Source organism: Nicotiana tabacum, chromosome 5 (assembly GCF_000715075.1).
Source record: "Nicotiana tabacum cultivar K326 chromosome 5, ASM71507v2, whole genome shotgun sequence".
Classification (NCBI taxonomy): Eukaryota; Viridiplantae; Streptophyta; class Magnoliopsida; order Solanales; family Solanaceae; genus Nicotiana; species Nicotiana tabacum.
This window is the reverse complement of record NC_134084.1, coordinates 1,833,277-1,848,822: the sequence shown is the minus strand read 5'-3', so window position 1 is coordinate 1,848,822 and position 15,546 is coordinate 1,833,277. Positions and strand designations below refer to the sequence as shown.

General features: G+C 38.1%; 1 protein-coding gene across 1 annotated transcript; it reads left to right on the top strand.

The window, feature by feature from the left end:
* Nucleotides 1-13,232: 13,232 nt before the first annotated feature.
* Nucleotides 13,233-15,157, top strand: LOC107793162 (uncharacterized). Its single transcript, XM_016615446.2, has one exon. It carries the CDS (start codon nucleotides 14,089-14,091, stop codon nucleotides 14,914-14,916), a length of 828 nt encoding a protein of 275 aa, XP_016470932.1. The 5' UTR covers nucleotides 13,233-14,088; the 3' UTR covers nucleotides 14,917-15,157.
* Nucleotides 15,158-15,546: the final 389 nt, after the last annotated feature.

Below are 15,546 nucleotides of genomic sequence, written 5' to 3'. Positions count from 1 at the left end.
ATTTAATGTCCAAATGAACAATTTTATGCTTAATTATTACTTAATTGTGCGTTAATTATTATTGGAAGTTAATTTGCGCTTTTATAACTTAATTTAGTTCTTAATAATAATTTAAGTACTTTTATAATTTAGTTTTAGAAAAATAAAAGAACAAAAAAGAACAAAAATACAAAGAAAAATCGGATTGGGCCACTTCTTCAATTTCAAACCACAGGCCCAAATAATTGCCCAACTTTCCCCATGACCCGGTCCACTTCAAAACGGGTCGACCCGGTCCGCTCCATTAACCCAACACCCCTTCTTCATTTTTGTCCAACACAAAACAAAACCAAAAAAAATAAAAAAAATAAAAGGTGAATTATCACTATTAATAGTTTTATTTTTTGTTTTTTTATATATAAAAAATCCGAAAATATTTTATTTTATTTTTATTTTTATTTTTTGTTTATTTTTTTAAAAAAAAAACAAAAACAAGATATATAATAATTTCGGGAATGATTTAAAAAAAATAAGAAAAGGGAAGTATTGAATAAAAAAAATATAAAAGTAAAAATAGGTGAAATTTTCTTTTTTTTTTTTAAAAAAAAAGTAAAAGAATGTAGAAAAATTTAAAAAATAAAAAGTTTTTGGAAATTTTTAAAAAATTTAAAAGTAAAAGAAGGTTGGAATTAAAAAATAAATATAAAGGTATCTGAAAATTTAAAAAATTTAAAGTAATTGAAAGTAGCATTTTTGAAAGAAAAAGAAAAGATAGTGGTTTGTTTTTTAAAGAAAAGTTAAATAAAGTGAGATTCTCTTTTAAAAAAAATAAAAAGTGGGATTTTAAATAATATAAAGTAATTAAAGTTGTAATTTTAAAAATAAAAGTAAATAAAGGTGGGATTTCTTTTTCTAAAAAAATAAAAGCAATTTGTAAGTGGGATTTCTTTTAATTAAAAAAATAAGTTCGCAACTTGTTCTTGTTGCCTTGCTTTCTTGTCGGCTTGTGTTTCCTCCGGTGCTTTTCTTTCGTGAATTTGGGGATGACACTGGCCCTTTGCTTTTCTGAATACCAGTTTTCATCATTTTGTTCGGTCCGCTGGGGACATGGCTTCCTTCATTAAGCTTTTTGGCGGTTCCTCTGGGGATACGGCTCTCTTCATCAGATCTGTTATGCTGGGCATAATTTAATGTTCACATGCCGCTTCTTTCAAGACGCGTCTTTTCTTCCTTTTGACTCATGCGCTTGAACTTGTGCTGGGACCTCTTGTTGCAACCTTCTGCTTTCCGGTGCTGGGGATTTTTATTGTTTCCTGCTGGGGATTCCTGTTGTAACCTTCTACCTTCCAGTGGGTTACTGATTTCAAGATCTGCAGTATAAGACTCAAAAGTATTCCTCTCGTTATACAGGTGGGTGCCTGAATGCAAAAATATGAAATGTATGCCCGCATTATACTGGTGGGCGACCTAGAACAGAAATGAAAAGACAGAAATGTATTCCCGCATTATACTGGTGGGCGACCTAGAACAGAAATGAAAAGACAGAAAATGTAATTATACTGGTGGGCGACCTAGAACATGAATGTATTCCCGCATTTTACTGGTGGGCGACCTAGAACAGAATGTATTCCCGCATTTTACTGGTGGGCGACCTAGAACAGAAAGTATTCCCGCATTTTACTGGTGGGCGACCTAGAACATAAATGTATTCCCGCATTTTACTGGTGGGCGACCTAGAACAGAAAGTATTCCCGCATTATACTGGTGAGCGACCTAGAACAGAAATGTATTCCCGCGTTATACTGGTGGGCGACCTAGAACATGAAATGTATTCTCGCATTATACTGGTGGGCGACCTAGAACATGAATGTATTCCCGCATTATACTAGTGGGCGACCTAGAACATGAAATGTATTCCCGCATTATACTGGTGGGCGACCTAGAACATGAAATGTATTCCCGCATTATACTGGTGGGCGACCTAGAACAGAAATGTATTCCCGCATTATACTGGTGGGCGACCTAGAACATGAAATGTATTCCCGCATTATACTGGTGGGCGACCTAGAACATGAATGTATTCCCGCATTATACTGGTGGGCGACCTAGAACATGAAATGTATTCCCGCATTATACTGGTGGGCGACCTAGAACAGAAATGTATTCCCGCATTATGCTGGTGGGCGACCTAGAACATGAAATGTATTCCCGCATTATACTGGTGGGCGACCTAGAACATGAAAATATTCCCGCATTTTACTGGTGGGCGACCTAGAACAGAAAGTATTTCCGCATTATACTGGTGGGCGACCTAGAACAGAAAGTATTCCCACATTTTACTGGTGGGCGACCTAGAACAGAAAGTATTCCCGCATTTTACTGGTGGGCGACCTAGAACAGAAAGTATTCCCGCATTTTACTGGTGGGCGACCTAGAACAGAAAGTATTCCCGCATTTTACTGGTGGGCGACCTAGAACAGAAAGTATTCCCGCATTTTACTGGTGGGCGACCTAGAACATGAATGTATTCCCGCATTTTACTGGTGGGCGACCTAGAACAGAAAGTATTCCCGCATTTTACTGGTGGGCGACCTAGAACATAAATGTATTCCCGCATTTTACTGGTGGGCGACCTAGAACAGAAAGTATTCCCGCATTATACTGGTGGGCGACCTAGAACATGAATGTATTCCCGCATTTTACTGGTGGGCGTCCTAGAACAGAAAGTATTCCCGCATTATACTGGTGGGCGACCTAGAACATGAATGTATTCCCGCATTTTACTGGTGGGCGACCTAGAACAGAAATGTAAAGACTGAAAAGTATGCCTCTGTTATATGGGCGGGCTCCCAACTTCAACTCTTGAAATGTAAACGCCATTCCTCTCTTCAGGCGGGCTCCTGATTTCAACAACTTTGAAAATAAATGCCATTCCTTTCTTGGCGAGATTTCAACAACTTTTAAAATAAAATGCCATTCCTTTCTTTAGGTTGGCGAGATTTAAACAACTTTAAAAATAAACGCCATTCCTCTCTTCGGGCGGGATCCTGATTTCAACAACTTTTAAAACAAACGCCATTCCTCTCTTCAGGCGGGCTCCTGATTTCAACAACTTTGAAAATAAAATGTCATTCCTTTCTTTAGGTTGGCGAGATTTCAACAACTTTTAAAACAAACGCCATTCATCTCTTCAGGCGGGCTCCTGATTTCAACAACTTTGAAAATAAAATGTCATTCCTTTCTTTAGGTTGACGAGATTTCAACAATTTTTAAAAATAAAACGCCTTTCTTCTCTTCAGGCGGACTCCTGATTTCAACAACAACTTAGGAGAAAATGTCTCTCCTATGGGTAAAAGTAAACTTAGGAGGAAATGCGTCTCCCATGGGTAAAAGTAAACTTAGGAGGAAATGCATCTCCTATGGGTAAAATGAACTTAGGAAGTGCTTCTCCTATCGGTAAAACTAAACTTAGGAAGTGCGTCTCCTATTAATGAAATCTTTAACTTAGGAAGTGCATCTCCTATGGGTAAAATAAACTTAGGAAATGCGTCTCCTATGGGTAAAACTTAGGAAGTGCGTCTCCTATTGGCAAAACTTAGGAAGTGCGTCTCCTATTGGCAAAACTAGACCTAGGAAGTGCGTCTCCTATTGGTAAAGGAGTGGAATGTATTCCCTTGTTATACAGGTGGGCGCTTAAAATATGAAATGGACAGACAAAAAAGTATTCCTCTCGTTATTCAGGTGGGCGCCTGTTTTCAACCACAACTTTGAGAATAAAATCCTATTTGAGGGCGGATGAACCCAACGTATCCTATTTGAGGGCGGATGAACCCAACGTATCCTATTTGAGGGCGGATGAACCCGAACTATCCTATTCGAGGGAGGATGAACCCGAACTATCCTATTCGAGGGCGGATGAACCCGACATATCCTGTTCGAGGGCGGATGAACCCGACATATCCTGTTCGAGGGCGGATGAACCCGACATATCCTGTTCGAGGGCGGATGAACCCGACATATCCTGTTCGAGGGCGGATGAACCCGACATATCCTGTTCGAGGGCGGATGAACCCGACATATCCTGTTCGAGGGCGGATGAACCCGACATATCCTATTCGAGGGCGGATGAACCCGACATATCCTATTCGGCGGCGGATGAACCCGACATATCCTGTTCGAGGGCGGATGAACCCGACATATCCTGTTCGAGGGCGGATGAACCCGACATATCCTGTTCGAGGGCGGATGAACCCGACATATCCTGTTCGAGGGCGGATGAACCCGACATATCCTGTTCGAGGGCGGATGAACCCGACATATCCTATTCGAGGGCGGATGAACCCGAAATATCCTATTCGAGGGCGGATGAACCCGACATATCCTATTCGAGGGCGGATGAACCCGACATATCCTATTCGAGGGCGGATGAACCAGACATATCCTGTTCGAGGGCGGATGAACCAGACATATCCTGTTCGAGGGCGGATGAACCCGACATATCCTGTTCGAGGGCGGATGAACCCGACATATCCTGTTCGAGGGCGGATGAACCCGACATATCCTGTTTGAGGGCGGATGAACCCGACATATCCTATTCGAGGGCGGATGAACCCGACATATCCTATTCGAGGGCGGATGAACCCGAACATATCCTATTCGAGGGCGGATGAACCCGACATATCCTGTTCGAGGGCGGATGAACCCGACATATCTTGTTCGAGGGCGGATGAACCCGACATATCCTGTTCGAGGGCGGATGAACCCAACATATCCTGTTTGAGGGCGGATGAACCCGACATATCCTGTTCGAGGGCTGATGAACCTGACATATCCTGTTCGAGGGCGGATGAACCCGACATATCCTGTTTAAGGGCGGACGAACCCGACATATCCTGTTCGAGGGCGGATGAACCCGACATATCCTATTCAAGGGCGGATGAACCCGACATATCCTATTCGAGGGCGGATGAACCCGACATATCCTATTCGAGGGCGGATGAACCCGACATATCCTATTCGAGGGCGGATGAACCCGACATATCCTGTTCGAGGGCGGATGAACCCGACATATCCTGTTCGAGGGCGGATGAACCCGACATATCCTGTTCGAGGGCGGATGAACCCGACATATCCTGTTCGAGGGCGGATGAACCCGACATATCCTGTTCGAGGGCGGATGAACCCGACATATCCTGTTCGAGGGCGGATGAACCCGACATATCCTGTTCGAGGGCGGATGAACCCGACATATCCTGTTCGAGGGCGGATGAACCCGACATATCCTGTTCGAGGGCGGATGAACCCGACATATCCTATTCGAGGGCGGATGAACCCGAAATATCCTATTCGAGGGCGGATGAACCCAACATATCCTATTCGAGGGCGGATGAATCCGACATATCCTATACGAGGGAGGATGAACCCGAAATATCCTTAAAACTTGAAAATGTCTTCCCTCGAAAACTTGCTGGGAATTATTTTGCTGGGGATGAATTTTCCCATTCTTCCTTCCCCATTATGGGTTGTCCGACCCCACTCTGGGTTGCCCGAAAATCTGTCGAGGATGCTTCTACATCTCGATGATCCGCTGGGGATAACACTGCTGAAGATAACTCTGCTGAGTAAATATGTTATCTTACTTCTTCTAGAACTACTTCCTTTTGAGTAGGATGTTTCATTCCCCTGCAAACTACTTCCCTTTTTTTTCTTTCTTTCTTTTTTTTTTTTTTAGCTTCTTCCTTCGAAGACTAACTCCCTTAAGACTCGTTTTGCCTTTCCCCGAAAAGAACCGCTGAGGATACCGATTTTCACCAAACTTGTGTTGGACTCCTCGAAACTGCTAGGGATAACAATGTTGGGGAATTATTTACTTACCTGTTGGGGGGATAAAATGTTATCCACTGGGGATAACGCTGTCGAGGATAACACTGCTGGGGGATTCTAATTCCTTCAGAACTAGTGTTTCACTCTTCGGAAGGCTGTTGGGAATGATACTGGCCTTCTGCTTTTTCTGAGCTCAAGTTTCATCCCTTTGTTCTGTCTGCTGGGGAACGACTTCCTCTATTGAAACTTATTATGTTGGGGGCAACATTGGTTCTAAGACCATTTCCCTTGAGATTGGTGTTATCTTTATCCTTCCCCGAATGGGTACCTGACTTCCAGAAAATTTTCTAAATGGAAGGAAAATTTTCTACCCCAGTTTGATAATATCCCTTGTGCATGCATTTCTGGCATCAATGCCATTTCATTTACCTGTTTCAAATCAAACAAAATTTGTTAGTTTAAAACGCGGTGGTTGGTTGTGATACTCCTACTGGGATGGCTTTTCCCTTTCTCCTTCCTTGCTCTGCGTTCAACAACTTGTTGGGGATGATATTATTTGTTGGGGATAATCCCTTCCTGCTGGGGATATCCCTCTTTTTTTGTGGCAAAGCTCGGAAACTGGCATTTCCCCGACCTTTTAGTCTAGTATGAATTTCCCGAATCCTGCTCACTGCTTTCCTTGCTTTGTTCACGGGCCTTTTGCTGGGGATATATATTTTTGACACTGGCCTTGCGCTTGTTCCTTGCTGACTATACCACTTGGATGTACTAGTCAGATCTCATCTTGCATGATTGGAAAGTTGATGGCATATTTTGAAGTCAATTCACACTTGTTCTGACCAAATAGACTCTATTGGGGATTTTTCTATAAAAGGAAAAAGATAAAAGGGAACAGAATAAAAAGACAAAGGAAAAAATGACTCTTTAACAAAAGAAACTATAAATAAAAACCTATCAATTGTAGATACCGACTCTAATGGTCATGACATGCGCATGTGGCCTATCCTCTACCACCAATCATCTTTCAAGATCTTCAATTGGCAATTCCCCATATGATTCTCAATCTTATTCGACTTGTAGTGCCCAAAAGGGTTTTCACTATCAAGTCTCTCTCATTTTGGTTTTTCTCTCAGCTTTCATCGCCTTATGGTGTCCGTGAAGATTTTCACCGATAAGACTCTCTCATTTGTATCACTCTCCAGCTGGGGATTTGGAGTGTTGTCGGTATGACTCTTTCTGTTGGAGATTAGAGTCATTTCTGCTGTGGAACAGAATGTTGTGTTCGTCGGTGAGACTCTTCATTTGTCTGACTTGGCATCTTTTGAAGACTGATCAGAAGGTCTTTCTTTGGACCGTAATGTGGGTTTTGGATAGGGTTAGAAAGAAAGGGTATTAAAGGCTCAAAAATGCATCGATTTTGGGTTATTAATTACAACCTTCGGAACTAGATTTATTTACAACAAACGCAACATCTGCCCCAGTTTCTTGCTTGGGGATATTTTAATTGATTTTTTTTTCATTTTTCAAAACTATGACCGAGCCGTGAAGCGCCTACGTATCCTCTTTGAGGAAATCAGGTCAAACGTAGTTCCCAATTCCTCTTTTTTCTTGTGACTTTCTTTTCACTCATTTCTTATCTTTCTTTTCTTTTTTCTTTTGCTCTTTTTTTTTCTTGCTTTTTTTTTGTTTTTTGTTGTTTTGCTATTCTCTTTTTTTTATCTTCCATGTTCGCATCTTCTAGTCGTTGCTACTGATTCCGAATGAGGGGTATGAAAGAAAATAAACAAGGCTCAAAAGGGGTAACGAAGGATAAAGTGTTTAGGTAGCAGAACAAAATGCCTTCGTCATTCCAGTCTTCAAAACATGCCAAGTGCAAACAACACAATTGAACATAGATTTATAGTCTCTTCCGATGGTGCTGGACTTTGACAATTATGTTAAACATTTTATTTTTCCTTTGTCATTTCTAAAGCACCGTTGGGCGACACTCTCATTATCATGCCAATTTGGCGAATCTTGCTTTTAACGGTTTTCTTTATATTTTACTTGCCCCAATTCCATATGACTCAAGCTCTGAATAATCTCAACCGTCCTTATTTCCTTTAAATGGTCCGATCGTCTTTCCAGGGTTTTATTATTAACTTTTAAGGTTAGGCCCAAACTGTGTGCGCATGTCATGTCACTAGAATCGGCACTGAACAGAAATGATAAAAGGACTAGACAAAGAGATGACTGGAAATAATCAAAGACCGGATTTTGCATTGGACTACCGGTGAAATGGTTAAAAAAATAAACCGGAATAAAATCCTAGACAACCTGGACAAAATTTAAACAAACCGCTATGACAAAACGGAAAGATAAGCAGAAAGATATTGACACAAAACAATATCCGAATTACAATCCTAATAATCCGAACAACAGAAATGACAACAAAATAAACCACCACAAGCTTCTCTCTTTCTAACCAAGGAACGGAGCGTCCTCCCACTTTATCAAAACTAGCATCTTAGCCACCAGCTTCAATATCATCAACCTCCGTCAACAAGTTCCCAATAGGATTCGAGTGCTTCTGTTATCAGGCCTGATCCCCGCAGAGTGTGTATCGTGAGGTGCAAGTAAAGGATTCTGGGTGTCATTGTCCGACTTACCACAAACCAACCACCTTAACTTTATTTGCGAAACAAACAGGTTAGTAAAGAAAAATACTTTTTGGATTATATATATATATATATATATATATATATATATATATATATATATATATATATATATATATTTTGGAACAAATAATAAAACCACGTTCAACGCACGACTCGTTTTATTTTTATTTTTTGGAATTTTTATAAACAAATAAAAATCTATTTTAAAAATAAGACTCTTTTTCATTTTCATTTTCATGACAAACTATTTTTTTTCTATATGTTTTTTTGAAAAACAAACAGAACAACAACTTTTTTTTTCTTCTATTTTTCTTTTGCTTTTAATAAAACAGACTAATAAGACATTTTTCATTTTCTCAAAATTTCGGCAGAGTTTTGACAGTATTTGGGTATTGGGTTTTTTTTCAAAAATAAACAATCAATTCCCTAACCGCTATTTCTTTTTTTTTCCTTTTTTTTTTCAATTTCACAATATTCCTGATATTCAAAAATCGGTCAACACACAAGTCCGAATCGAATAAATGCGCAAGTAGCAGCAAGTAAGATGCATCAGGATAGTCATTTTCATTTTTGGTGCACCTGTCCTAGACAGACCCAACCCCTGTGTTGAGCCTCCAAAGTCAAATGCACGTGATGCAAACAAACGTTCCTACTAGGGATCCGGCATGAAGCTGAGTTATTCTAAGTTCATAACCTGGGTATTTGTTCTAGACTGTGTACCCGAGCGGAAAACTCGAGTCGAGGAGGGGGCTACGTACCGGGGACCCGCGGGGTCGTCCGGCTTTGTAACTTGTCCGGCCTCTTTCTTATTTCAAGGTATGACACTAACAGAATAGGGAGTCTCGACCAGCGAGCTTCTCCCCGGAGGTAAGAAGAGAAGGGTTTCGGCACAGTTTATATACAGTTCAAATAATATCAAAGCGGTAAAAGCATCATTTAGCACATTAGGCATGTATCATGTAACAAAATCAGATAAAACCAAATATAACAATTCATCTAAGCTCGAATTTCTAACCCAGAACCAGTGGTTCTGGGAAAAATTCCCCAGCAGAGTCGCCAGAGCTGTCACACCTCCTTTTTCCGTACCCGCGAGGGTACAAGGGAGTTTTTTCCAATTAAAGGACAATCGAAACGGGATTTGTTTATTTATTTCAGAGTCGTCACTTGGGAGATTTAGGGTGTCCCAAGTCACCAATTTTAATCCCGAATTGAGGAAAAGATCTCCATATTACAGTCTGCGCACCAGAAATTCGGATAAGGAATTCTGTTAACCCGGGAGAAGGTGTTAGGCATTCCCGAGTTCTGTGGTTCTAGCACGGTCGCTCAACTGTCATATTTGGCTTGATTATCTGATTTAATACAAATATGAACTTATGTGCAAATTTTAACTTTTTACCGCTTTCATAATTATTATTATTATTTTTTACAAGGAATTGCAACGTTGTGAAAATGTATCTCGAACCACGTTACAATTAATGTACCCGTGGTCGTCGACACACTTTGACTCCGTTGAGATTTGGATTTGGGTCACATCAATGTGCACCCGAGTTTAAGAAAATTAAATTATTAAAGGCGCGCCTAAAGCGACTAGCGTATCATCTACTTTGGGTAGGGCCGTGGAATTTTGCTAAACGGTCCATCCCGAAGTCTAAGCAATATAAAGCAAATATTTACTGAGGGCCCCGCAATTTTGTATTTTTATTTGGCGAGGCTCATCTCATTCTTATTTTTAAAGATAAACCTATAGTGACTACATTTCTTCTATTAAGTTTGTCTCTAAAAATAAAAGAAAATTTCTCAATTAATTACATGCTGAAAAAAAAATAACTTCTTAGTTATTAGTTTACGGCTAATGTGAATGGAAATGACATTAGCCTGATTAATATTTCATTTCGCTTCAAGCTGAGAGTGTACAAATGTGTACCTGGAAATGACAGTACAAGAAGAAGAAGATCAGCATAGTAGTATGTAACACATCAACATACAGCAGCAGAAAGCCCAACACAGTAGCTTCAACACCTCAGTCCAGAAATCCCAGCAACACGGAGAAAACTAGTAAAAATGGAGAAGACAAATAGTGCGGAAATCTCTCTTTATTTTTTTCTTTCTAGATTTGAACTCTCTATGGTGTTCTTCCGCTCTCAATATTTCAGAAAATTTGTTTCTATCTGTTTTACTCTCTCAAAAATGAATTATGTCCTTGTATATTTTGTGTATCCAGAGTGTATATCGAGTGTATACTGCTCTCTCCGCCCCTCTCTTTTCTTCTTCTCTCTATCTAGTTTTTCCTCTTTTTTCAACTCCCTTATTCATAAATTTTCTCTTCTATTTATAGCAAAATTTTCGAAATTTTCAGATTTGTTTTTTATTATTTTATTATTTTTTTAATTAAAAGAAATCCCACTTACAAATTGCTTTTATTTTTTTAGAAAAAGAAATCCTACCTTTATTTACTTTTATTTTTAAAATTACAACTTTAATTACTTTATCTTATTTAAAATCTCACTTTTTTATTTTTTTTTAAAAGAGAATCTCACTTTATTTAGGTTTTGTTCCTGTTGAATCCCTCCTGTTTAGATTTGTGTTTGAATATAATTTTCCTTTCTTTGTATAAAAATGTAGTCGATTAATTAATGAGTAATGGGCTTGCATATGTATAACTTCTTCATCTAATAATTTTAGTTTAAATTAATCAAATACTAGTTAATTTGTTTTTGATATTATGGTGTGTCAATCTCATGTTCCAGTATTATTGAATAATAGAATATAGAATGAAAGCAATTTTTCTTTGTACAAACTCGATCGTAATTTTCCATTCACATTAGCCGTAAACTAATAACTAAGAAGTTATTTTGTTTTTCAGCATGTAATTAATTGAGAAATTTTTTTTTATTTTTAGAGACAAACTTAATAGAAGAAATGTAGTCACTATAGGTTTATCTTTAAAAAGAAGAATGAGATGAGTCTCGCCAAATAAAAATACAAAATTGCAGGGCCCTCAGTAAATATTTGCTTTATATTGCTTAGACTTCGGGATGGACTGTTTAGCAAAATTCCACGGCCCTACCCAAAGTAGATGATACGCTAGTCGCTTTAGGCGCGCCTTTAATAATTTAATTTTCTTAAACTCAGGTGCACATTGATGTGACCCAAATCCAAATCTCAACGGATTCAAAGTGTGTCGACGACCACGGGTACATTGATTGTAACGCGGTTTGAGATACATTTTCACAACGTTGCAATTCCTTGTAAAAAATAATAATAATAATTATGAAAGCGGTAAAAAGTTAAAATTTGCACATAAGTTCATATTTGTATTAAATCAGATAATCAAGCCAAATATGACAGTTGAGCGACCGTGCTAGAACCACGGAACTCGGGAATGCCTAACACCTTCTCCCGGGTTAACAGAATTCCTTATCCGGATTTCTGGTGCGCAGACTGTAATATGGAGTCATTCTTTTCCTCGATTCGGGATTAAAATTGGTGACTTGTGACACCCTAAATCTCCCAAGTGGCGACTCTAAAATAAATAAACAAATCTCGTTTCGATTGTCCTTTAATTGGAAAAAACTCCCTTGTACCCTCGCGGGTACAGAAAAAGGAGGTGTGACAGTACCTATTGAGCATGAGTGCTGAGTGTAAGTACTGATTGGTAAGAGTTGAGTCACGAGTGACTGAGAGGCTAGCCCGAGGGGCGATAGATATATATACATGCACCTGAGTGATGCTTTGCCTGAGAGGCCTGTTTATGAACTTATTGATTTTTACTCCTCTTTAAATGAGTTTCTATCGAATATGTTGATTTATTGACTGCTTTCACTCATCTTTATACCGAGCCTCTGTCAAAAACGTTGAATAAATATTTTTAAACAACTTTCATTTAAGCTGGGGTTTATGAGATGTTCAGAACTTAATCACTTATTTGGCTTTTTGTTATTTCTACTGAGGTTTTCTTGTTATGAGGTATTTATGACTCCTATTTTGCCCGAGGAGCCGATTATGGTTTTCATCTCCTTTATTAAAAATGGTATTGAACCCCTACCGAAACCGTTGGAAGGTATTTTAAATAATTTTTACCAAAAGTTGGATTTTAAACGAAACGATTGACTCGTACTCTGATTTGAAAGCCTGTTGTACTTATTGAGTTTAACATAAATGTGGATTCATTGTTTCCTATTGGTCAGTCTTTATTTACTCTTATTACTTATTGGGTTGGAGTACTCACATTACTCCCTGCACCTCGTGTGCAGATTCAGGTATTCCGGAATCCGGTAGCGGGTATTGGTTGCTCAGATGCGGAGTCATCAAGGATAGCAAGGTGGTTGCACGACGTTTGCAGCACTGCTTCCTTCCTCTCATTTCATTTCTGTACTTAGTACATTTTGACTATTTTTTTATAGTATTCAGACCTTGGTAGATGCTCATGGCTAGTGACACCCCGATGTCGGGCTTGCATGTTATTTCCGCACTATTCATTCAGACTTATGTTATGAGATATTGTTTAATTAAAGGCTTAAAAATGACTCTTAATGATTAAAGGGTTAATATGGGTGTTGTGTCGGCTGGCCTTGTCTTTACGAGAGGCGCCATCACGACCGGGCCGGTTTGGGGTCGTGACAATTATATATGGTAACTTTCTTGCTTTAATATATATATATATATATATATATATATATATATATATATATATATATATATATATATACTTTTGTTACACATGAAAATTGCTATAGAAACTATCAATTAGAAACCGATGTCCCTCTTGTTGAATGTGTATAGCCAAATTTTGTTATTTGTTTGACGTCCATCTATACAAATTGACTCTTCAAACAAACGTTTTTCAAAAAGGAAAAAATAATTTTTTTGAATATTGACTGATTTTTGAGTGATGCTTCTTTCTCTGGCATGTAGGTTTAGTTCATTATATAAGTAAGAAAACTTTTATTCGATTTCTAAACTCTTTTTTGTTATCTGGATAACCATAGACGTGTACCCTATATGTTACATTTATTTTAAAAGAAATTCGATTCATTCAAATCTAGCTATATTGTTTTAAAGAACTATAATTATAGGGTTTTAAATGTGAAAGAGTTTTATATTTATATGGAATAGTTTATTTTTTCACAGGCGCAGTAGTATTTATCAGAAAAGATAACAAAAATTCCTAGCATGATTGCATATGATCATTAACCGAATTAAGTATGATAACTTGACCAAAAAAAAGATAATTTCTTTTTTATTTTAATTCAAATCTAAAAACTTTATCTATAAATTCAATATATATATATATATATATATATATATATATATATATATATATATATATATATAACAAGGTAAAATAGTATGAAATGTGATAGTATAATTAAAATAAAAGTAATCATTTGTCAGGAAAGGATTAAGGAGTCACTTTAAAGTTTTAAATTGTTTAATATCAACCACCGAAATACTTTTATTCTTTTCCTTTTTAACTCTTAAATTAATTGTATTTGGTGTATTTATATAATAATAGGAATCAATCAAATAAACTTCAAAACTACCCGACTGCCCCACCTTATATATATATATATATATATATAGCAAACCGAGCCAATTTTTTTCCAACATTTTTTACCTTTTAACCATGGCGAAAATCTCCGTCGCCGTACTTTTCCTCTTATTTACGCTTTCCTTTGCTCGTATTCCTGTAAGTCAACCGGAAAATGACGTCATGCACCTCAAACTCCCTTCAGAAAATGACGTCATCCGCCCCGAACATCTTAATACTCTACAGGAATTCGAGGATTCGGCGCCTATTCTTAGCCTTCCTAAAAACGCCGATAACGAAGAGACTCACTCCGTCCATACGTTGCCGTTGACCTTAGTCAAATTCCGGCTCCGATCTAACCTACCGTTCCGCCTATGTCGCCACCATTTCCACCACCGGGATCCGGTATCACGGCGTCAGATCCCTTACGGTAATGACAAAATACTCTCTTCCGGCAAAAACATTGACTTTGATAAGTTTGCATACCGTGTCGGCGTGCGTGAACTTCCATCGGATCGGGTCAATTTTCACCACTACCATCACGATAACGAAGACGATGATCACAAAGAGGAGAAGATCTCGAAGTTTCTCGACAAGCGCGAGAAGCTTGGTAAGATCTCGAAGTTTCTAGACGATGATCGCGTGAAGTTTGGTAAAAAGAAATTGAAACGTCAAAATCAATTCCAGGCTCATCGATTTGATAAAGATGATGATATTGAGGATGACAAAAGATCAAAGCTTGATGCTAAGTATTATGGTGAAGACCAATTTAGCTTTGATAGAATGAAATTGAGGAAGCATTTTCATTATCGCGATGCTGCTGAAGAAGAAGAAGAAGAAAAAGCTAAGTGGCATAAGAGGGGAAAAAAGAAAGGTGGATTCATGAGAAGTATTCGCAAGTTTTTGCATCACTACTTCGATTGAAGGTAGAAAGAAAGGATAGCCGGTTTATAAAGTATCTCGTATTTATGCAGCGTCAAAGAAAATGTCGTATCTCGTATTTATGTAGGGTTAGAGAAAATGCTGCATGATATATACATTACCGCCTAATACAAGTATTAGTAACTACTTTGATTGAAGCCTTTGTAAAATAACTTTGCTTTTATGTTGTATGATAGAATGTTTTTATGAGTTATATATGTATTTCTTGTGTTTTTTGTTTTGTTTTGGATGATGTTGTTCCTTTGTTGTTTGTAAATAACTTTGCATCCATGTGAGATGTAGTAGGAAGTGTTCTAATTATTACTATTATTATATGAATACGTTTTGGAATATGTTGTCATGTGATTGACAGCGAGGTATGTGATTGACAGCAAGGTGCACAAAGTATTCTGTATTCATACATGGTCTGGGGAAGTATCGTACTTCTTGGGGTGTAATGTAGACAGCTTATTCTAATACAAACGTTAGTGGTTGTTACCTATAAATAAGACAACTTTACCATTGCTCTAAAACTCCTTTCAATATGTTGTCATGTGATTGTAGTACATAATTGAGGTCTTGGCATACAGAGAATAATTTTGTTAAGCATACTAGAATAAGATTCCTAATTTT